This window comes from Chaetodon auriga, chromosome 15 (genome assembly GCF_051107435.1).
Source record: "Chaetodon auriga isolate fChaAug3 chromosome 15, fChaAug3.hap1, whole genome shotgun sequence".
In the NCBI taxonomy this organism is placed as follows: Eukaryota; Metazoa; Chordata; class Actinopteri; order Chaetodontiformes; family Chaetodontidae; genus Chaetodon; species Chaetodon auriga.
Genome location: NC_135088.1, coordinates 7,124,074 through 7,147,201, shown reverse-complemented (window position 1 = coordinate 7,147,201; position 23,128 = coordinate 7,124,074). Strand labels below are relative to the sequence as shown.

The 23,128-nt window shown below is 44.2% G+C and overlaps 1 protein-coding gene across 6 annotated transcripts in view; it reads left to right on the top strand.

Annotated features, from left to right (window-relative positions):
• Positions 1 to 23,128, top strand: part of rapgef6 (Rap guanine nucleotide exchange factor (GEF) 6) — an 84,491-nt gene that overhangs the window by 9,758 nt on the left and 51,605 nt on the right. Inside the window, exon 1 of one of the 6 annotated variants that reach the window (XM_076751348.1) lies at positions 4,780 to 6,424. The exons of the other annotated variants lie outside the window; for them this stretch is intronic. Within the exon in view, the coding sequence (XP_076607463.1) occupies positions 6,371 to 6,424 (54 nt within the window). The 5' untranslated portion in view covers positions 4,780 to 6,370. Of the gene's footprint in view, positions 1 to 4,779; positions 6,425 to 23,128 lie in introns of those variants that run through there. 6 annotated transcript variants of the gene reach the window in all.

Below are 23,128 nucleotides of genomic sequence, written 5' to 3'. Positions count from 1 at the left end.
TGTTTTTGCATCTCCAGCTCCTCTCCCTCGAATCAGCCTCTCTGTGGAGACCAGTCGGAAAGGGAAGGGCTGATTTAAATGGCAGGAATTCCTGTCTTGTCCTTCAGACAGATGCGCACCCACCCACACACACGCGCACACTGAGCGTGTACTGACACACACACACACACACACACACGCATGATCACATGGCTGCAGCCAGCGCGTTCACATAGTTGTGGCTTTGTGTGGTTTGTGTGAATGTACGTGTCTGGATGTTTTTGTGTGAGCAGGACTCGATGCTCTTTGTGTACTCGTCTACTGTACACAGGAAACCATCAGATTAGATCTGGCTTTGAACAGAGGTACCTCCATATTTGCTCACAGGGATTTAACCGTCTACTCCCTGCTGTGAGGCGACAGTATAATGCCCACCGAATGCAAGGAGCCACGAGGTTTTTGAACATCTTTGCAGGACTTTTAACAATGATCTTTACACACTTTGTTCAGTGTAGGATTAATGCGTACTTTGTGCTAGTCATGTACTATTTGTGTACATTGTGCAAGAACTACTGCTGCTACTACACACAGATGGATACGATGCTTTTCACACACTCTCAGAATAATGCATTTTACCAAAATTTCACGGATACCAGCCTCTCAAAGGAGAGTTTGTGTGGGCGTTCATCTTATCTGTTTGTGAACACGTTGGGTTTCAGGCAGTCAGACAAAATAAGCTGTTTGAATATGTTGACTTTCCCCCTAGAAATTGCACCATTTTTCACAAATTTCTGCCATTTAATATATTTTTTTTTGTATTCCAAGTGATTAATTGAGACAATAATCTGCAGGTTAATTAATAATGAAATAATTCTTGGGTAGCGTTAGTCGTTTGCTGCATCCACACAACTCTACAAATGTTGTCAAACTCAAAGAGAGCACAACATAAAAATCATATTCTCCAAACATAAGACGTATGTCACATCATCATCATCATTTTTGTATTTCTGTCCGTACAGATGATGCCAAAATCCAGCTTCACTTTGATGGCGCAAAAAGATGCGTGATGCACCAGACCTGCACTGGTTTATATCAGCCCTCATTAGTCGTGCTGTAAAAGAGGTGCAGTGTCTCTGTGGCTCTGGACTGTCCAAGCAAATTACTGTATGGCCACCCAACAGAGACACGCAGGACTTGAACAACTCAGCACTTGTGCTTTTGTGTGTGTGTGTGCATGCACATCTGTGTGTTACAGAGCTACAGGGGCTTTAGTCAGCTGACTCTTTTTAATTAGCCTGGCAGAACTGATTAGCTGCAAGCAGTCACACGCACACACACACACACACACACACACACACACACACACACACACACACACACACACACACACACACACACACACACAGAATGTAGTTGGCCACTTTGTCCAAGCATGTGAGGGTATAGGGATTAATGTGTGTGGTGTCTCAGGGGGGCAGTTGTCCCAGCAGCACCAGGCCGAGTGACTAAAGAGAGACAAGACCCCCTCAGAAATCAGCGAGCCGTGTCACGCCTCAGCGAGCAATACACGCAAGACGCACACACACACCCACACACAGGATGTATGTGTGTGTCTAGTCAGGGCGAACTGTCTAATATGTGTGAGCCTGTCTGTCTGAGAACTTGTCATTGGAGGGTCAGATTTCCTGTCTTTTGGCGCCTGCCTCAGTTTGTCATGTTGTCCAAAAAACGTTTGTTCTTCGCACACTTTCTGTTTCTCTGTTTCGTTCTGTCTCAGTCATTAGCTGCAGCTCGCACCTCTTTTCCCTCTTGTTCGTCATCTGACTTTGCCCGGCACATGTTCACAAACGGCCACAATCGCAGTCAGGCTGTTCCAGGAAGTGTTTCCTGCGTGACGTGTATCCTGCTGTGTGTTTTGCAGACAGATCCCACATGACCGTGGACTGAGTTTTACAGTAAACGGCGCTCTGGGCCACGTTATGCAGATTAGCATATGTTTTGACTTTTCCAGTTTGAACTGAAAATCAGGGCAGTCGCACAAGATGAGACGCTTGACTCCTCTGAACTTGCATGTTTTGAAACCACGTCATGGTGTGCTGCTGCAAATTAAACGCAGCACTCTGTTCAAAATGAGTATAATACTCGGCATTCCTTGTGACAGTTTGACTTTAATTCCCCTAAATCTTCCTCTCCAATGAAAATGAATTTAGATAAATGCTGCTACACTGCGGTGATGTGTGGAGATATTTTCTTTATCTCGGCTGAATTAGTGTCACATTGACGCCGTCCTTTCTTTTCTCTTGTCTCTTTTTATCCTTTCTCTGTTTGAATTTCATCTGTTTATCTGCTGGCTTGTTGTCTGAGGTCATTTCTTCTGTCTGAGTTATTTTCTTTCACAGACCCATCAGGTCGCCGCAGCTCAGCAGATGTCACAAAGCGCTTCGATTTTGTTGGTTTTTTGCAGCGCCTTTGGTCATTGCTTGGTTCTAGTATAATGTCCAAGTGATCGCAGAGCTTAAGTTACAGTGTAAAAGCTCATCAGTGTGCAGCAGAGATTCAAGAGTCTCCAGTGTCTTTAAAATAGGAAGAGCTGAATGATTCATGTGTTTCATCAATGATTGATAAAGAAAAGCAAAAAATTCTCTCACACCGTATGAAGAAAGTGGTGATCTGTAACTTAATTAATGCTCATTAATTAATCAGCGCGCACTCTAAATATTTAATCCATAATTTGTTTGCTGTTGCGACCAGTCAATTGTCCGAAGCTGGACTTCAGCGCAGCTTTTTCCTGCAGACCTGCAGGCGCTTCACGAAACTTCCAATACTTAGAAAAGTGATTTTCCTCTCAGGTGCCCTTTCTCATAGTTAGCCTTTGTGATATTATCTTTGAGAAAGCAAACACAGCAGCTGAGTGCGTGTATACGTTTATGCATGTGTGTGTGTGTGCGCGCGCGTGTGTGCGTGCATTTATTAGGGCTGGGGCTTTGACAGTAGGGCAGGGGAATGATGTAGTGCTGCGCACACTAGTATGCGAAAGGGAAAAGACTGCAGTTAGAACACACTACACACACACACACACACACACACACACACACACACACGCAGTATAAACACAAGCCTTTGAGATACATACTTAATTTCACCCCATTTTCTATCTATTCATCTATCTGTCTATCCATCTTTCTCTATGTCTGTCTACCCATCTGTCTGTCTGTCTATCCATCTGTCTGTCTGTCTGTCTGTCTGTCTGTCTGTCTGTCTGTCTGTCTGTCTGTATATGCGTATCTCTTGCTAGCTATCTGTCTCCATATCTATTTCTATCTGTCTCTTTCTCCTCCCGTCTCTCTTGTGTACATAACACTCCTCTGAAGGCAGGGCTCCATGTGCTTGCATCTGATTGGCTGCGGAGTAAAAAGATGATGTCATTCTTAGTCGGGAGGTGCATATCATTTCACGTACACACACACACACACACACTCACACACACGCACACACAGAGGAGAGAGAATCGAGGGTAGAGATCCTGGTTTCGTAGCAGAAGGCAGAGAGAGAATGAAAATGGGAGCGTGGAAAGAGGGAGAGGGGTAGATGGACGGCGGATAAAAATGAGAGGAGAGGAGGTCTTCAAAGGGACGAGAAGACATTGACACCAGAACAGATACTAAGGCAGGAAAAGAAAAATTGGGGATTGAGGGAGAAAAGGAGGATGAAGAGGCAGACGGAGAGGGAGAGAGGGAGGTCAGAATGAGAGAAAGGGAGAGGGTGAGAAAGACCCCCCCCCCCCCGCTCCGAAGCGTCTGGTAATAAAAGCTCGCATCTCTCCTCAGCTGGAGGAGAATCAGCAATCCAAACAACCAGACAGCTCCCATTGTCTCTGCTTTCAATTCATCCCTCCTCTCGCTCTCATCTTTTTCTTATCGACAGAAACAGAAGAAGGAGGAGAGAGAGGACGGCCGTAAGGCTTGGCACCAAAAATAAAGTATAATTATTTCATTATTTCAATTATTTAAATCCCTACAGAAGACCTTTTTTTTTTTTTCTTTTATTTTTCTTTTTTTTTACAGGTTTTAACTCGTTCACGTGTGTGCTACTGAAACTCTTTTACGTCTTCAGGAAGTGAAGCGGAACATGCCTTTGCTGCATTAAACCAGTAAATAATCAAATTTTATACAGAAGTTGTTATGACAGATGCTTTGAAAAGGGATCGTTGTACGGTGTAACTCCCTCTGAGGGGACACGGTGCTTCACAGGGATGTGAAGTTTGGGAGAAGAAGTTAGCGTCATAAATTCCAGACCTGCGATTCTGAGGTTGTGAGATTTTTCGTTTTTGAGGAAGAAAATTGAAATTTATGGAACAAATTTCAGTAATTTTTGAGATAAATGCCCATTTTTCTTGCAAGAAAAAGCGTATTTGTAGCCTCTAGGTGTCCTCTAAGTAAGGAGTACAAATCATTGTTTCAAGTCACGGTTTTCCTATTTGTTCCCGCTGGTTTCTGCTTCATTAGCGCTCATTAAAGGGGTTGTGATTCCCATTAAGCATCGATTGAGCGATTTGGTAAAAACTTCTACTTGTCAAGGTTAAACAGTAGCCTTGTTTCATTTCAGTGACCTGCTTCATATTGAAATAAAATGCTTTGAAACATTCCAAACTTTCACTCATCAACCATGTTTGCTTTGCTTTTCACTTGAGACCGTGAGACGTGTTTTGCCTTTGAAATCAGCTCAGATCAATGCATGGTGGGGTTAGGTAGTTTGGTCGATTGGGAGCTGAAAGGATTGGAAAACCAGTTTCAGTCTAACTTTCTTTGGTGGTGTCCCATGTTTGCCGCTGTAAGTGGAATAAACCGCCTTCAGTAATTATTTGTAGTTGCTTTCAAAGCAGCTCTGCCTCTAATAGTTTACAGCTCCAGACCTCTCAGCCGAATGCCTTTATTACCTCAGTGTTTTGCTCAGTGATGTATTGTGTTGGAGAGATTTATCTGTGATTGTAATGCGCCTTTCTTATTCTTGAAATCCTGTCTACTGTGTCGCAAATCCTCCAGACGCGAGGGGGGAAAACCCATTATCGGCTTGTGCTATTGTGTCGCGTGTTCACATTCACCAAAATACCGCCAGCGTCTGTCTTTGTATCAGATAGGGGCTCTGTGATTTATGCCCCCCCCCCCTCCTTTTTTTGTAATTTATGCTCACAAAGGGGAGGGGGTTGCCTCAATATACTCAGCTTTATGTTACCAGCCGATCAATAAAGATGCTCCCTCTCTTTCCTCTCTATCTCCGTCTTTCCCATTCTCTCGCTCTCTCTTCATCTCTTCCTCTCTCATCCACATCTGTGCAGCAGCCAATCCATCTAATGCAGTTTCCCTCTGCTTGCTCGGGCTTCATCCACGCCACCTCCCATCCCCTCTCTCTTTCCCTCTCTCTCTCTCTCTCTCGCGCTGCACAGGTGATGTCATTCTTTTTCAGCTGGATTCTCCTCCCTTCTCCCTCCTCCCTCGCTCTCACTCTCTCCTCCGCTTCCCATTAGCGGCTGGCTCTCCACAGCACAGCATCCTATCCGCGGTCGCACATCTCCGAGAGTGGGAGGGGAGCAGGAATGCCGGTGTGAGGTGGGAGCGCTAACCAGGGGAAGAGAGCTTGAGGCTAGGGGTAAGGAGCGGGATCACTGGACTCTGTCATGGAGCTGCACCGCTGGAGCTCTGTAGAGAGATAAAGAGTTGCAAAGAGACGGAGAAAGGAGTTTGATAGACATAGACGGTGAATGAGGAGGAGAGGAGTGCTGCAGGCAAAGGATCCAGGCTTTTGGGAGGTGAGAAGGGACTGTTTGGATGACTTTAAGCCAGGCAATAGGCTTCTTCCCAGGGGGCTGCAGATGCACAGACAAGCCCCTCTTTTCATCCAGCACCAGCTCATCTACTGAGGAGAGGAATCCCTGCTTTTTTTAAAGAAGGAAAGTGGATCTAGAAGAAGAAGAAGAAAATGACTCAATGAGTTTTTACATTTAACTTTCTGCAGAAAAATCAGCTGAATTCGGATGTGAAGTTGGATTTCTTTCTTGGACCATGCAGCTTGAATATTCAGCAGATTCCCTGCACTCAAGCTTTATTTGGAGTGTTTTAAGCATCTCTGCTGCTGTTCCTTTCAATGCTTTAGTCAAAGACGTATAGATGGATCTGCCTTGACTTTAAGTCTCCTTCTGTATCGACGTCTGACAGCCGATCTTCTGCCTTTTACTGCCAAGTCAACACTGAGGACTCTTCTGGACAATTGCAGCAAAGAGACCAGCGTCAGCCCTTGCCCTCCTCGTTTACTTATTTATTTATTTTTCTTTTTTCTTCATCTCTTGGTGAACGAGGGGAAACTTCCCCTCTCTGGCACCCTCCCTCCTGTGGAAATGGCTTTCCTGGTCCGTTGCTATGCCAACTGCTTGCAGCCGTGGTCCTCCAAAGTAAGCGATGTCGTAATCCCTTTTCTGGCCAGTGCCTCTGGCTTAGGATGCTGCTGCCTGTGTGTGTGTGTGTGTGTGTGTGTGTGTGTGTGTGTGTGTGTGTGTGTGTGTGTGTGTGTGTGTTGCTGAGAAAGAGAGATAGGGTGTGGATGAGGGAAAACGAGGTTGATTCATATGCATATGACGAATGTCTGTGTATAAATGCATTCATGCTTTGCTTCCTGCGTTTAATTTGAATTTTGACTGTTGTGTCCTGAAAAATACTGCTGTCCACAGCAGCTGGTACCGTGCCAAAGCCCTTTCCCGTGCCGTCACTGTCAAGGGAGGATGAATTTAAAAACTTAAAATCACCTGCATACTATATAGGCAAGATGTGTTGATTTACCAAATAAACAAGAATACATTATTTTAACTATCTGCATGAAGAAGTGTATAAAAAAGAGCCTTGTGTTTAATTCCTCATGCTTGTGCAGTGTTTAGTCGTCTCAGAGGATAAACCTGATGGCATATTGAAACATCTCAAAACATCGCAGTGTACTCACTGTGTGGTCACTGAAGAGCTTTGATCGAATGAAGATGAAGGTTTTTTCCCTTTCTTTGCACCAACACTCCTGATTCTCCAAAGCAGGGACTGATCTGAGGGTTTCCAAAAATAATGTTCGGAAGCCACAGTGCAGTGCACCTGTGACTGGTTTTATTTTTAAAATCTTTTTGCTTTTGTTGAAAGTACAGTGTTTGAAGATCACAGATGATGGAAGAGCTCGCAAATAAAGTTGCATTATTTATAGCGTCTAGTTTATATATAGTAATATCACTTTATGAAACTGATAATAATAGTAATCTCAAGGCTTAGAATTATACTTACATTTGGGTACTTGCCAATACCGAGTACTGACTTGAGTCCGTAATAGTACCATTACTTTGGAAACATGTTTCATCAGATGTTCCTCACTTTCTGACAAATTAAATATACGACACGATGCTGCTGCTGACATTTTAACATTCAGCTCTGTGTTTTCTTGAATATCTCACACATTCAGTCGATTTCAGAAACTGTAGCGTCTGACATGATGTGTCATCATATGTTAGCGCTGTCTGTCTTTTTCAGAGAAGAGGCAGGTTGTTTTCGATGAAAAGAAGCTTCTCTGCATCATCAGCTGCGAGCCTGTTTCTGTTTTCATCTACGACATGTGACACCGAGCTGAACAGCCTTTCACTTTCCGCACGTTTTCTCTGGCTTCTCCAGCTGCAAAGTCGGCTGTTGCTGTTTCCCGCTGCTAGCTTTAGCAAACTCCTTCAACTCCGTGTTGCTTTGGTTCTTTAGATGAAGATTCATATACTTCTCAGGTTATATCTGTCAGTGCGTACATGTTATCCATCTGATCGGTCTAATCTGATCAGTAGTCTCCCAGCAGTCAGCTGTAGACTGGTAATGATGTAGCCATGTGTATAATTAACAGTTGGATGTCCTAGTTTTAGTTGCTCAGAATAATCCGCCAGAGTTAGCCTAGCCCCCGGTGAACTTCTTGATGATGCAAGTGACGCAGCTAGAGCGCATGAAGCGTGACTTGTGTCTTTTATGGATCCTTGTTTTGTTGTTTGATATTCAGAGAAAAAGGCTGCATCATAAAAAGAGCCAGCTGAGTGACAACACGCCAGGACCCCTCTGCTGCACGGCTCATTGGTCGTCCAAGCAGAGCGACTGTCGGGTAGATCCCTACGTGTCTGTCTCTTTGGGAGCGCCTGTCTGGGTGCCGAAAGCCTCAGAGATGTTTGTCTTCATTATGCGTGCGTGTGTGTATGTGTGTGTGTGTGCACACGCTGTCAGTACGATAAGTAATAATTAGGTCCCTGGAGATGAAAGGGGATAAAGTGAGAAGATGTTCAGTCTAAGATAACACATTAAATCTGTACCACACGCAGCTACACAACTTAAATACCTTATTACTCGTCTTTAATGCCTCCCATCTCTCGTGTGATCCAAATTATGCATAGATCTCTCACTCTGTGCGAGGGCGCTAACGTCACTGCTGCCTCATGGAAACCTTGTATATCCAGTTCTGTAAACTGCAGTTTTAACTGTGCGAGTGTCAGTTTGCTCATCTTAAGTGACATTGTGTGTGACCTTGTATGTACTGGCTTACAGTGTATGCGTTTGCTCTTTCATCTCACAAGACAAAGCCATAAGAAAGTTAAGACAAGGGATTGTTTGGCTTTTTTTTTCACTTTAAAGAGTAATAGATTATAAAAATAGCTGCTGATCAGCGATCAGCTATCATTTCTGCTCTGCTTGTGAAATTTTTGTCATGAAGAGACACAGTTTCTGAATGATCTCAGCTGCCATTTACACCAACACCGATATATCACCGATAAGCTAATGCCACCTGATTCATCAGACTATTCACAGCTGAACATCCTGGCCACAACTGTTGCAGGTCATTTCCAGTCCAGCATCTGCAGTTCAGAGCAGGTGACCTCATTCGTCGGCTTCTCAAATCTCAAGGCTCCTGATCCCTACTGAGTGGCGCTAAATTGGGTTTTTGTCCAGTCAAATGTTTTCTCATCCACATTGTTTACAACCAGGAGTAAAGAAGAACTTAGACAAACAGTTTTTTTTTCCTCTTTAAATGTTGTTTTTGCATCAGCTCAACTGAAAATGTTGTATCTGTATGTCATTACTGGCCCATCTATGCTGCATGAGTCTCGCTCATTCATCTAGAGCCACTGAGATTGTCATCCAGCTCAACCTGTTTCAAGTCCATAGTAAATTGGTCAGCGTCTGTGATGAGCCCACCTTTTGCAAAGGTTAATTAAGTTTCCCTTTTCCTCCTATTAGGTAACATGTGCTCTGTCTGGAGATACAGCAGCAATCAAAAACACTGCAGTGGGGTTGGAGGGAAGAGAGGCAAAGTGGAAGACGGTGTGAGGGTGGTCTGCAAAGGGATTTTAATTCCCTGAAAAGGTTTTGTGAATTCATTCTGGGACCTCAGGGAAGGAGGGACAAGGCAAGGAAGAAAGATGAAGAGCCATGTTGGAGCGTGATTTGAAACTTGAGGGAGGCGAAAGACAGAAAAAGAGAGGCAAGCGAGAAAGAGACAGAAAAATACATTAGTAAAGAGAAAGCCTCTGAAGCAGTGATTTTTATTCCACAAGAGGTTCTCACAATTTTATCATTGACTGCCTTCTCAGAATGGCAGCCAATTATTTTCTCTCGAAGTCGGCGTCTTTTGATAGTTTTGGCTGGCCTGCGCTGGCTGGGATTGGCGATACTCTTGCTGTAGTGATCTTTGATTCATCTTCACCAGCCAATAAAGCAGCGGTGCAGGCAATGACAGCTTCACATTTAATGCATTTCCCACCAGTCAGAGGCTTAATTAGCCTAAATGAAATTTTGATCTGAAAACTGAACTAGTCTGCTTGCTACTGGTGAGCATTGTTGTTCATTTGAATCACTTAGTTTTACTTCTCTACAGGGAATCTGCAGCTGCCAACAGGCTTTTACGCTCTTTTCTACAACCTTATTTACTACAGACTTGGAGAATAATCCTCAGGCTGAACTTCTATGGAAAGCGAACAGTTTATTTTGCATTGTAGACGCTTTTGTTGGTTATCGCTGTTCTGAACTGCAGCTCTTAACATTTAGCATGCCATACTCGCTTGCTCTAATTTCTAACGTCAGAGCATAGTTATTGAAATATTGACTGTGTGGCTGGAAATTTGGCATCAGATGACAGACAGCGAAATGTAGGCCAGTGGAGCTGCTCTGTGGGGCCAGCAGGGCCTTTTTTCTGACGCACTGAGCACTTATGAGGCCTAGATTTATTTACATCTCCAATAAACTGCACAGATCTTTAAAAGGGAGCTGTGCTTGGGGTAGAATAGTGTCCTCTGAAGAGTCAGCTGCCGTGAGCTGCTCTCTTAAAGAAGCTTTCAACGTCTTGCTTACATTTTATTGTTTTATTGTGCCGTGTTTATGGATGAACTGTCCCTTTAAATCACATCCTGCTCATCCCGGTGGAACGCAACCCCAGTCCACGTCCTCCCGCTGCTGCAAGACTTGTCAAAATGTTCTGCCGCTGAACTCTTTGACCCTCCCCGCTGCCAACATGGGACCTGTTCTCTGTCGAGCCTTCCCAGTTTCTGTTCTTGTTTGCTCTCCCTCTGTCTTTCTTTATCTTTGTCTCTCTCTTCCATCTGTTCTAAGCGGGGACTTCCTACTGTCTTCCTCTTCCCCCTTTGCTTCCTTTCTCATCTGTTTTTAGTCAGGGACTCTTCTATCCCCTACTACTTGTTCATCTCTTCTTCTTCCTCGCCCTCTCTCTTCCCGCATCTATTATTTAAACATTAATAATGGGGGCCGTTGTTGTTGTTGCCATCCTGATGCTGCTGTTGTTGCTGCCCTGCTGGGCTGTATCCTCACTCATCTTCTGCTTCCTGTCTTATAAATCACACTAGCTTCTTCTAAAACCATCTGCATCCTCACATGTCCAACCTTTGCTCTCTGTTTCTGCACCAAATGGCACCCATTACCTACGACCCTTTTAGCTGCCTCGCATGTCCTTTTCGCTCCTTTCTCTTTGGCTTTTCAGTGGCGTTGTGTAACAGTGAATTTAAAATTTCATCAAAAATTGGTTTAGTGTCGGCCGCTTTGCATAATGGTGGCACCAAATGGCAGTAAGGTATTTTAAGCTTATTTACTCATAGTTCTCTTTAAGCAGTATTGTCTACTTGATTGAACAATACTTTCCTACTATGCCTCCCAGATACAGGCGAAGAAGTGAAACTGAATATTCAGACTTGTGGGAAAAAATATATGGACTCTATTTGTGGAGAATGTAGCCAGTATCTGCTGGTTTCTTTAAAGGAACTGCAGCCAGTCTAACTTTGTGTCTTCTTGCTGCTCAGTTGAAAGGCTTGTGCATGACTCATAAATGTCTTTCTTGAGGAATGTCTCCTTCTCTGTTCTATCATTTGTGCTATGCAGATTTCCCACCATCAATCATTTCTAACCAGATAAGCTTTTGCCTGAAAAATACAGGAAGTGTCATGCCTCACTGATAGGAGGATTTGCTCTCAACACTAAGCGCATAACTGAAAAGAATTGTAATAATTCCCCCCTCTGAGCTGCAGACTCCCCTGGCAGAGTGCAGCAGGTCCACACTCAGGTTGACCCAGGCTGCTGTCTTTGCTTCCCTCAGCAATCAATGGGCCTTGCTGAACATTGGCGTAATCAGTTTGTGTGGGCCCATGCTGCGTTGAATAGTAATGGGGCTGTTGAGGTGTTGGTAGCGGAGTGCTTCAGTGGGATGATGGATTCAGTGCCAAGGCAGGAAGGGCAAGGCGAGGCGGGTCAGACAGATGGACAGGTAGACGGACGAAGCGTCTGGCATATCCAAGTAAGTGCCACTCTTTACCCACAGCATCCATGGAAACAGACCAAAATGCTTCTACAAGAAGAAAACAGCATAAAAACAAACAAGATGGTTTCTAACGAGTCATTTTATAGGCTACAAAGTAGATCTGAATGAGGGCAGAAAGTAGAGAGAAGACCAAAAACAACTCTTGACTCCTTCTCTGGTTTGCTCTTCAGTGGCGGCAGACTTCCTGTTTAAACAGCAAGATGCTATATTTGATTCAAGCTACAGTTACTGGCCTACCATTCATCATCAGATCAGATAGGATACATAGCTACATTAAACTGCTGAACCTCTATTGAGTGGAGCGAGGAGATTAATTATTCTTCAGTACAGTTTATTGACCCTTTTTCTCAGTGCTGTGGCTTCATGCCCGGACAGCATTATGAGTCTGATTAGGAACCGAGCGCCTTGAAGCTCTGCGCTTCAGTCCAGAAGGTACATGGTCAGACGTCACTCTGAGGCATAGAGACAACACCTCCAGTAATTACCACACTGATTTCAATTCAAAGATGAAATAAAGTGATTGTTATGGTTTAACTGGAGGAACTGTTGGCAAAACCCATAACCAAGTGTGGTCACATCAAGCATACAAGTGGTTTCATATGGTTCCTAATGGTTAGAGAGACTTTTTTCTCATACTGCAGCTTTGGTCCATCCTGTCATAATGCCTTTGAGTCAGACTTGTAGAGGTTCTTTTCATTTGAAGTAGTTATGAGAGTGTCAGGGAAATACCTGAAATGTACTTTTCAGTTTTGTAATCAAGCTTTAAGTAAACAGTTATCATGCCATCCAAAAAAAATATGATGGTTATTACAGACCAAAACAAGAGCCGGGACATTCAAATTAGCTACTCCAACACAAAGGGTGACATTTGGGCACTGTGGAGGGCCAGTGCGGTCATTGTAACTGCACCCTGTGTCAGCAAAAAATAAGTAGTTTATGAGGCTCAGTTTTGCTTTGTTACACAAGAAATATCAAATGAAGTACAAGAAAACACCGTTTTCATCTTGAGAGAGAGAGAGATCTTGATTTATTGAAAAAATGCTGCGGTCAACAGGTTGTAGCTGGCTTTCAATCATAAAATGCACTTTGTACTGTAATCCTCTACATCATCAGATCAGTGGATGGAAACTGCAGGCACCATTAAAGGAGTATTAGATAGTTGCACCGTGGCTCCCCTGGTACCTGAATATGTTGACAGATCCATTTCTGTGCACCGAGAGGACGACCTTTGCCAGGTGATGTAATGCCACGGCCTCTTCACGTTGGCCTCAACAGATTTACTCTGACCTCGAGCCCACAGACAGCCTGATTGACGGACTGACAGAACTCCAGGTGTCAAGGTAATGTGGCCTTTGAGCCCAGAGAGATGGAGGGAGGCAGATAAGAGCATGAGGAGAGAGAGAGTGGACGAGTGAGAGACAAAGACAGACAACAGAGAGAGAGAATCTGAGCATGAGGCAACAATAGAGAGAGAGTGCTTTTAGCATGCCGAGGGAGGTGTAGGGTATCATATGCACAGGAAGTAGGGGTGATAAAGATCAATATGGGTTGCATTAGGCCAGGCCATGCCCAACTCACATCCCATAAGTCATGAATTACTATTCCATCCTTCTAAACAAAAGCACACATGGTTGCTAATTTTTTCTTGCTCTTTTGCTCGTGCGTCTCTTATATAAGATTATTCTGTGAATCAGGAAATAGAAAAAAATAAAATTGAAACATCACAGCGTGCGGCTTTGCCGGCTTGTGAGCATGCTGTGAAGCGTCATGAATACCATAAGAAAAACACATTTCTGCTTCGTTTTAGCATTTGTTGACTTTGAATGGACTCTCCAGTTGCCTTCTGTCACCTCCTAGATTTTTGAGAAATTACTGAAATAACTTCTTCGTGCCACACTGGAGTATGCTGCTAAGTGCTCCCTTTAAATCATTTAGCTATGTGGATACCTGCTATTCATTAAGTTTCAGATTAAATAAGCAGGGAGCAACACAGTGTCCCACTCAAGGACACTGTAACGGAAGACATAAATGTAGTTTTAAAGCCTTTACTTCTACAGGAACATGCGCTAAATTGGTCAAAGGCTCATTTTTTGCAGTCTTCTTCACAGCTGATCTTGTGCATATGACGCACTGCCGCATATTGTCACGATAGCACCAATTCCAATACTAGTTACAGTGCAGACAAAGGTCACAGAAAAGGCTCTTGCTCGCTTAGTAGTTTACCAGACTTCACCTTTTGATGTTGAACTCAGAATGCAGTGCTTTTTGAATGTTTCAATGGGTACAGTGGCATTAAAGAGCCAGTGTTGTGTCGTGAATGGTGTAATTACTGTCCATTAGCTATGATAGGCTGAAATTTTAGAGTGAAAAGCCCACTCAAGCCCTGTATGCATTAACATGCCCAAACAGGTCAACATTACTGGGCTAAATGGACTGAAAGTGAGGCTGCTCATGTGGAGACGCACTCCAGCCTTTGTGCATAAACACACACACACACACACACACACACACACACACACACACATTGTATGGACACCCATGCATGTGACCTGCTGGTGTCTGACTATCAGATACAGTTTAACACCCGCAAATGCATAGACACAAGCACACACACACACACACACACACACACACACACACACACACACAGACACGTACACACATGCATAGACCAACATACTTGCAGTGGTCACGATACCTTCATGCATACAATTCATGTGCACATACACATAAATGACTCCCCCTCACTTTGCAGACTCCACCTACCAGAGCTGTGTCAGTCATAAGCTGCTACCCCCACCCATACACACACACACATACACATCCTGGTGCTGATATTTCAACCACCCTTAGCCACTATAACCCCCCCCCCCAATTTCCCTTGCTCCCATTATCTCGCTGCTATTGATCTACATCCCCTCCTCTGCCTGCACAGCCAGAGAGCCTTTACTGGATAATTTTCAAGGGCATTTATAAACACAGGATGAGATGGACGGGTGATGCTCTGTGGGTGTTTGTGAATTTGTGAGAAAGAGAGAGGAACAACAAAGAGAGAGAGATGAGTGAAGGGGCAGCAGACAGTGTGGTGTGTCCGTATGCAAACAAATGTGATCAGGCAGGAGGATGGTCAGACGCTGAACTCCGTTCATTTGCTGGTAAATTGTTCTTTTTTAGTGCTTTAAGGTGATCAACCAACCTCTAAAGCAAGCACTTATTCAGTGAAGACTAAATCAGTTCTTTCTTTTGAATTGTAAGCCAGTCATTTTTTTTGTCAGCTTTCAGCTATTATTATAACCACATTTCAGCGTTCACATTTTTTACACTGAATATTCATCGACACGTTAAGCTCCTTATGCACATCTGTAGACTGTCACGTCGCCGCACGCTGACAGCGGCATGGAACATTGACACCAAAAGAGGCCAAATGGTTCTAAACTCGGGCCATAATGGAAAGAATGGCTTTTTTCAACCATATTAGCGCCAGCTCAGCTCATATCTAGCAGAGGCTCTGACTTTCTTTTCTTGTCAAGGCTAGTTTTTGTCATGTTACGTAATAAGATGTCTGATAAGCGTTGGAGATCAGGATTAGGGTTAGGTCGGCGAGCAAACAAAGTTAATTTCCTGTCCTGCCTGCCCTGGTACAGAAATTCTAGTCAGCTCTGTCTGGGCTGAGATGAGTGGGCTGAGAGAGTGGAACAGGATCCAACATTAACAAAAACACCACAGGAGAACCAAAGGGTGGTGCTGCCCCTGCACCTGGCCCCTGGGTCAACCTGTAGGGGTGCCAGGGACGCTCTGCGTGTGTGTGTTTGTATGTGTGAAGTAGTGTGGGTTGGGCTGCAGGGCAGGAAGCATCTGTTAACAGAGGGGAGCCAGGAGGTACTAAGGTGTATGTGTCTGTATGTTTTTGTGCATGCGTGTGTGTGCGTGTGTCTGTGTGTGTGTGTGTGTGTATGTGCATACACAAGTAGTTGTATAAGTATTAAAGCCAAGTGTTTAGCCCTCCCCCCTGTATCCGGCAGACCTGGCCATGGCCCACCTTCCTCAGGGGCCCAGACAGAGACGCCTTGCAGCTTCCTGTAACACACATGCGCACACACGCACACACACACACAGAACAAAAGAAAGAGTTGATAGTGAACATGATGGCTCGGTTTGAAACCGCACACACATTGCATATTTAAGTCAGTGAACTCTATCCGGCATGCAGAACAACAAGGTGAAAACAGCAGCATTGATGAAGCTGCAGCAGCTTCAGTCTGCTCGGCCGGCGCCGTAGGTGTGGGTGCCATCCCATTAATTATCATTAAATCGACTCCATCAAAACCACATATAGATCCTTTATCAAAGCACCAATTTTTATTAATCTGTTCTCACAGCAGGGAGATAAAAGAGGAGTTGCAGGATATAGAGGGGGTGGGATACAGAGAGACAAATGAGGGAGAGAGATGGAAGGGATGGAAAATAAATCTCCTTTTTTAACACACCTGGAGGAAAAGATGGGCCAGAGCTGCTGCTGCAGACAATCTAACAGCCATGAAAAAGTGTGGACTTTTCTTAAAACACATTCACTCTTTCATAGACAATCACCCTGATACATGAACCTCAAACGTCTCCTACGACAAGCAGGTTTAAATCTAGCTCTCCCAGGTGTTAAAGGGAGTAGAGGAGGAGGGCAGACGGGCTGTGACAGGTTGAATATTCCTTTCAGAAACATCTAACACTGTTTGGCAGCAGCTGCCGTCTGCTGCCTGCTACCACACACACACAAACACACAAACACTCTCTCTAGATACCAACTGGAAGGAATTTCCACTAAAGCCTGGTTGTAATACCATCAGTCCTCCAGAGAAGAATACTTGACTCCGCAGGGGTGCCGACCCATGCTAATTACCTTCTTCACTGTGTAAGCCGCCAGAAAACTGAATGAGTGGCAAAGACTGCATGAGATGAATGAGCATGCAGCCAATTTAGAGCCATTACTCACCAAGAAAATCCAGACTGGCGTAGCTTATTGTGATGAAGAGAGTGTGGCGTAGACGTTATTTAATGTTTCTGGTTGTTATTACATTAACAAGTCAAGTACTTCATGTGAAGTTTGTGATATCAGTTCTTTAATGTTTATTAAATTATGGCAAAGAATTTGCATCTTAACTCCTTGAGTCAGATTTTGGCAACTTTAGACTTGACAGAAACAAAAAAAGATAATTTGATTTTGGCACAAGTTACTTCACTTAACACTTAACAGGAAAAGGTACATCTGACAGTGTACAGCAGACAAACTCACAAGGACTTTTTAACGCCAAGACTTGAGACTTACTTGTGCAAAAATAATAACTTCAGCCCACCCATACTGGTTTAACATTGAGTGTTTGAGTAACAATGCACTTCCAGTTCAGGGCTGATTCAGTATGGTGGTCCGTTGTTTGGAGGTTGTTCCCTGGGTTCGGTATTACAGGAATGTGTCCAGGATTTTAGAATGTGTGGATGAATCATTAAACATGAAATCAGAGCAAAGAAACACCAAAGAGATGCAGACACAGTCTTTTCCTTCTATTTACTTACTTTGTTTATCCTTCCTTCCTTCCTTCCTCTCCTCACTGTGTGTCTCCCTCGCTGCATCTCTCTCCTTCATCACTTTCAGACAACTGGGGCAAAAGTCACAGGCCTTTGGCAGTGTTGGTGACAGTGCCATTCAGCATCCCGTCTGTCACAATACTGGCACGACAGAATGTGGATACTGCCAGCTAATGGCTGTTTATCCACTGTAGAAGCTTTGCCAGCCACTCTCTATCCAGGCTAAAAACTTGCCAGCCAATGACTGTTGAACCTTGTATCTCACAAACCAGCGCCTGCCAAATCACAGGATGTAGTTCATTTCCACGACTGAGATTAAAATGTGTTTCAGGGAGATTGTTCGGCAGTGTGTTGCTATGCAGAATACCCACCTTATGTTGGAAAAAAGTTTTTCTGTCAAGCTGCCACGCGTTCAGGTTCCAGCCATTAGTGTCTCTTTTTATCCTCCAAGACTTTTTTGGAGCATATGTTGCTGAAAAAGTACTGAAGAGAAACAGGGAACAGCAGAACACAGTGAGAAGAAAACACAGTAAGCGTTTAATGCGACAATAACATGATTTGCTATTGCACCTACGTGAAGTCAGGGGGGCTTGTGAGGGACAGACTGTAATAAGGATCATCAAAATCAAAGCAGCCAAGGTAGATATAGTCTGACATTTTGCTCCATAGTAGCAGTCACATCTCCAAAAACTCTGGATCCTACATTTCCCATAATGCAACCTGAAATGCCAGCAGGCTTCAAACTGCACACGCTGAGTTTTTAACAGGCTTTCTGTTCCAGATTTGTTCTGACTTCTCAAGCTGAAACGGAGATTGCCCTGATGACATCACTATGGCATCATCTCAGTTATTCTCTCAGACTTTGAAAAGCTTCCTCCCGAGTGACAGAAGATATTATTCAGCTGAGTTGTACGCCTCACGATGACTCAACTGAACATCGTGTCTAAAATGAGAGGACTTTGGGAAGAAAGCAGACGTCAGACTCGGCAGACCGCACGAGAACAAACCAGCAGAGCTCCTCTCAACGCACGATCGAGTGTTTATTCTTGTGGGAAATGGTGTTTATTCTCTTTACCGGGGTTTAATCTTCATCTGTGGTCCGGTAGAGTGCATGAATAAGTAATGTAAAGCAGCAGCAACACACATTTTATTTTGGTCAAGATGTTCACTGCAAGTCCTTTCGGAAAGTAGGACTGGCGGGAGATGGAGGTCGTCTCGCTGCGAGAGGCCCGAAAAAAGTGTGAGTGTGTGTGTGTGAGACGCAGAGAATCCGTGTGTTCGGATTCTTGTTTGTGTGTACGCACATGGCGTCTTCTCTGCTTGACAGTGTTTGAGTCCTCGTCTCCTCATATGGTCCCCTGCTAACTCCACCCAACCCCCCACACCCACCTCTTCCCTCTCTCTGTGGCATGTCTGCCTTTGCAGTTGTCACCTCCAATTCCAACTTCAATTCATTACATCTCCCCTTTCCCCAGCTGGCACGCACGTACACACACACACACACACACACACACACACACACACACACACACACACACTCTCTCTCTCTGTGTCTCTCTCTCTCCCTCTCTCGACCACAGATATGGTCGTCTGGACTGAGGTAGAATTGGATTCTTAAGAGAATATTTGAGACTTTTTATCTTCATCTGTCCCCTCCCTTTCACTTCATCCTCATTGCACCCTTCGCTGTCAGTTCTATCTGGCATTATACCCCCCCTGCTACCTTTGCTCTCTCTCTCTCTCTCTCTCTCTCTCTCTCTCCCTCTCACACACACACACACACACACACACACACACACACTTCACTTTCTCAATCATATGCTGCACTCTGTCTCTTTCACTGTCTCCTCTTACACTCTTTCCTTTCAACCCCACTCTCTCTCTCTCTCTCTCTCTCTCTCTCTCTCTCTCTCTCTCTCTCTCTCTCTCTCACCCTCACCCAGTCATATTCTCTCTCTATTTTCTCCTCATCTCCATCTGTCTCTCCCTGCACTGTATCTTAATCCAGCCGTCTGTGGACTTGCCAGTAATAGAGTGGAGCGTGGCAGTGTGCTGAGCCTATTCAATGAGCTGGGTGTGTTTTACTGAATGGAGCCCATAGATGCATGCACTTCACATATAGTATACTCCGTCTGTGTGTAGGTTAGCTTGATTTCACGTTGCCTACTTCTTTTTTGTATGTGTTGTTGTACTGAGCGTGTACTTGTGTGTGTATGTGCATGTATTTTCCACTCCATATTGCTCAAGAATGTGTGTGTTTCCCGACACCTTCCCCCTCTCACGACATTAGACCAAGCCAGCAGTGGCCTTGATTGATCAAAGCTTTCTGCATCGCTACAGGGCTAAATCTGGAGCTTCAAAATGTGTGTGTGTGTGTGTGTGTGTGTGTGTCCTGTTCCAGACAGCAGAGCCAGCGTTCTCACCTCGCTAGTCTGATGAGGCTACCTGCAGTCGTTTCACTCCTCCTTGCTGCCTTTGATGCAGAATTGTGTCTGGGAGCAGAAATGGGGGTTTGATCCAGTGGGGAGAAAAAATGCAAGGCTGGAGAATATTACCCAAAAAATAGACATAAAGTGGTCGAGGCGAGAAGAGAAGGCGACAGAGAAGTGACACGGAAACTGGAGAGTAAGAGGCTGTAATGATAGAGTGAATCATTGGACGCAGAGAGAGACGGGAGAGTTAATAACCAAGACAATCAAAGCGAAGACGTGAGATCAGCCGGAAAGAGACAGAGCGACTCGAGAGTGCAGCGAAATGAACAAACCAGCGGAAATCAGATTCAGACATCAAGTTAAGTGTTACATCAAAGGAAGGACAACTCATTTGCACTATGAGTCTGGAGCTGCACCGTGTCTTTGGGTGGAGGTGAACTGTCTGTGGTGTGGTTTCTGGTGTAACAACCTGCTCTGAGATACCTCAACACATGGTGACAGCTGCTATGAGTGAAGACACACGTTAACAGATTTCCTGTTTTAATGTGTGAATGTGTTATAAATACATACTGAGACGGCCTTTTGTGGAATTTCAATTATATTGATGAAAGTGATCCAGACGGCGGAGCTTGCTTTATTGTTGCAGTGTTTGAATTTCACTGCTGAGTGATGGTTGTGTTGCTTGGCTCGTACCACGTCAGTGCAGTTTGTCACTGCTGACACCTACAGGCCGACCGCGTTCATGTCAGATACCCGGCCGCTGACCTCACTATCCATCGGCGTGCCGGTGTTTACTCAGCTGGGGGTTATGAGCAGTGTGTAGCTACTACATCCAGCAAAGCCAGCTCTAAAACAGGACTTATTATTCCCTGAACCTCTGCAGCATGAATTTTCTTTTCGGGGGCAGTTAATGACGCTTGAATGACTGTTGGTCGGCACTCATAGCAAGATTAACAGGGATAGTTGAAATTGTTTTTTCGAAACATGACAAAGTGATAGATTTTTCCGCTTAAATCTGTGCAGTATTTCACTGATGCTTCCACAAACATAGCAAAGGTTTGTCCGGGTGGAGCCGTGGTCATCCTGCATTAGAAACATGACAAAGGAAGATCTTTAATGGTGCAGATCTTGCAGAAGCACCAGCTCTCAGTGATATTTGGCTCTGGTATCTGTTTGGATTTATGAACAAAGAGACACATGGATACACTTGATTTCTGCTCACATCCTTTAGTGTGCATATGCTTTGGCTTTTTCCCAGCAATCCATTTGGAGACACCGAGCAACAACTCTTTCTCTGTGATGTTGTCATTGTGCTTTGTTTTTGCAAACACAACGCTGGCTTTAAATATTCATTGAGCTTTGTTTGTGTCACTGTTTGTTGAACCCAGTTTAATTATCACCCTCATCAGGATTCATCAGTCTCATCACATTTTCTTTAATTACTCAGCGAAGCCATTTCTTCTCCTTATTATTCGTCTTAATGTATTGTTCTCTGGCTTCCGTTCCTCTTTGTCTCGTTCTGTGTGTTGATTTATACGTCTTCGTCATGCTCCATCTCTTTTGATAAATCTTCTGTCGTCTGAAGTCTCAATCATGTCCTTCCATTTAGTCATTAAACGAAATCCTAATGAAGCCTAGGCTAAAACAATATTGGGCCAGAAAACTATTAACTAATAATTCACGCAGAACAGAATTAAAAGTGAGGGAGCACACCCTCCTTTTTTCGTTTTAATGGCGTAGCCCCTTCTGGGACCCTTAACCAACCAATTCCAGACTATTATGCCAGACAGGCCAGGACTCATCCATTAATGTCTTCAGGGTTTCCCAAAACATCTCTCCACACATTAACCTACAATGTAGCAAAGATTATCCCAACACTAAATTACCTTTGGGAACCCCGCTCTCTTGTCTGTGTAGCCAAATGGCCAGTCTGGGCTTTATAGCCCATTTTATCACTGAAGAAATAGGGGGAACAGAGCACTCAGGCCCACAGCTAGTTAATCTCATTGTTAAAATCGGATGCAATAAGAGAAACAGACTTGGCTTTTATAGAAGAAGGAATAAGAAGACATCATCCAAATTTTTTTTTTTTTGTTGGTTTAGCTTTCAGGTCCACAGGAAGACAAATGAAATCATAAAGTTGGCTAAGAAAAGAGCAGAGTGGCCATTTATGCGTCAGTTAATGTGCTTTTCTCCATGTCTGATGGATGTTTGGAGGGACCTTATTTGAGTGATAAACTGCTTGTTGGAAAATAGAGTAAAAACACACAAGTGAGAAATCACATTAAGTATGCCCTTGTACTCTAATTGTAGTCTAATTTAATTTAAACCACAAAGCATACATATGTAATACACACACACACATCACTGACAACAGTACTAGAAAATTGGAAAATGTTGCTCAGCCCAACCAGTTGTGTTCTTTGTTCATCACATTAGCCAATTATTCATTTATAAGATGCCAAATTAGGAGGCAGCTTGGTGATCTAACAGCTTCAGCCTCGTCCTCCTGCTGCATCTCTCTTAGATTTCTGTTCTCACCCTTACTATGACTGATGATGGGGGTTCATTTCTCTGCCGTTAATCAGACTCTGGAAGTGACTGATTTTGTGGCGGCTCAGTCTGTTTGACTGCCACACAACATTCAAAGCCTGCTTGATCCTCCTATGATTGCGCCCGCTCGTTGACATGATAGAATTGTACAGCTGAAGGAACCTTGCACATTTATATTTAATCTCCTAACTCTCATCCTTAATGCATGAGGAGAATGGGAGACCCCGTAAACCCCCCGCCCCGCGACTTTGCCCCGCTGGGAGAGGGAAGGAGGAGGATTAAAGCAGGATTAAGTCTGTGGTGTGAATAGGAGCCACGAGACCACCACAATTATTCACTTCCCCCATCACTCCCGGGCCGGACTCCCTCCTTCCATCCTTCCCTCACTCCTAAACTCACACAAACGCATGAACTCCCCCTCTGGCCTTGCCTTATTTCATTCCCAGGCCCCTCCAAAGCACACATACTTGTGAATTTGTCTGTCTCATACCTAACCTTAGTCTTATCTCTTAAGTTTCGAGCTGAATGAGCTGCACAGTTAGATTACAAACACTCCTCCAATCAGGACTTCCTGACTAAGAGGAATCAGAGCCACAGGCTAATTATTTTTTTTAAATACAGGATATTAATTTTGTGCACTGGCATTTTCAGATGCTTACTTGCCAAGCAGAGCCAGATCAATGTATTGAACTGCCAGTTTTATCTGCCAGTATTGGCTGAAC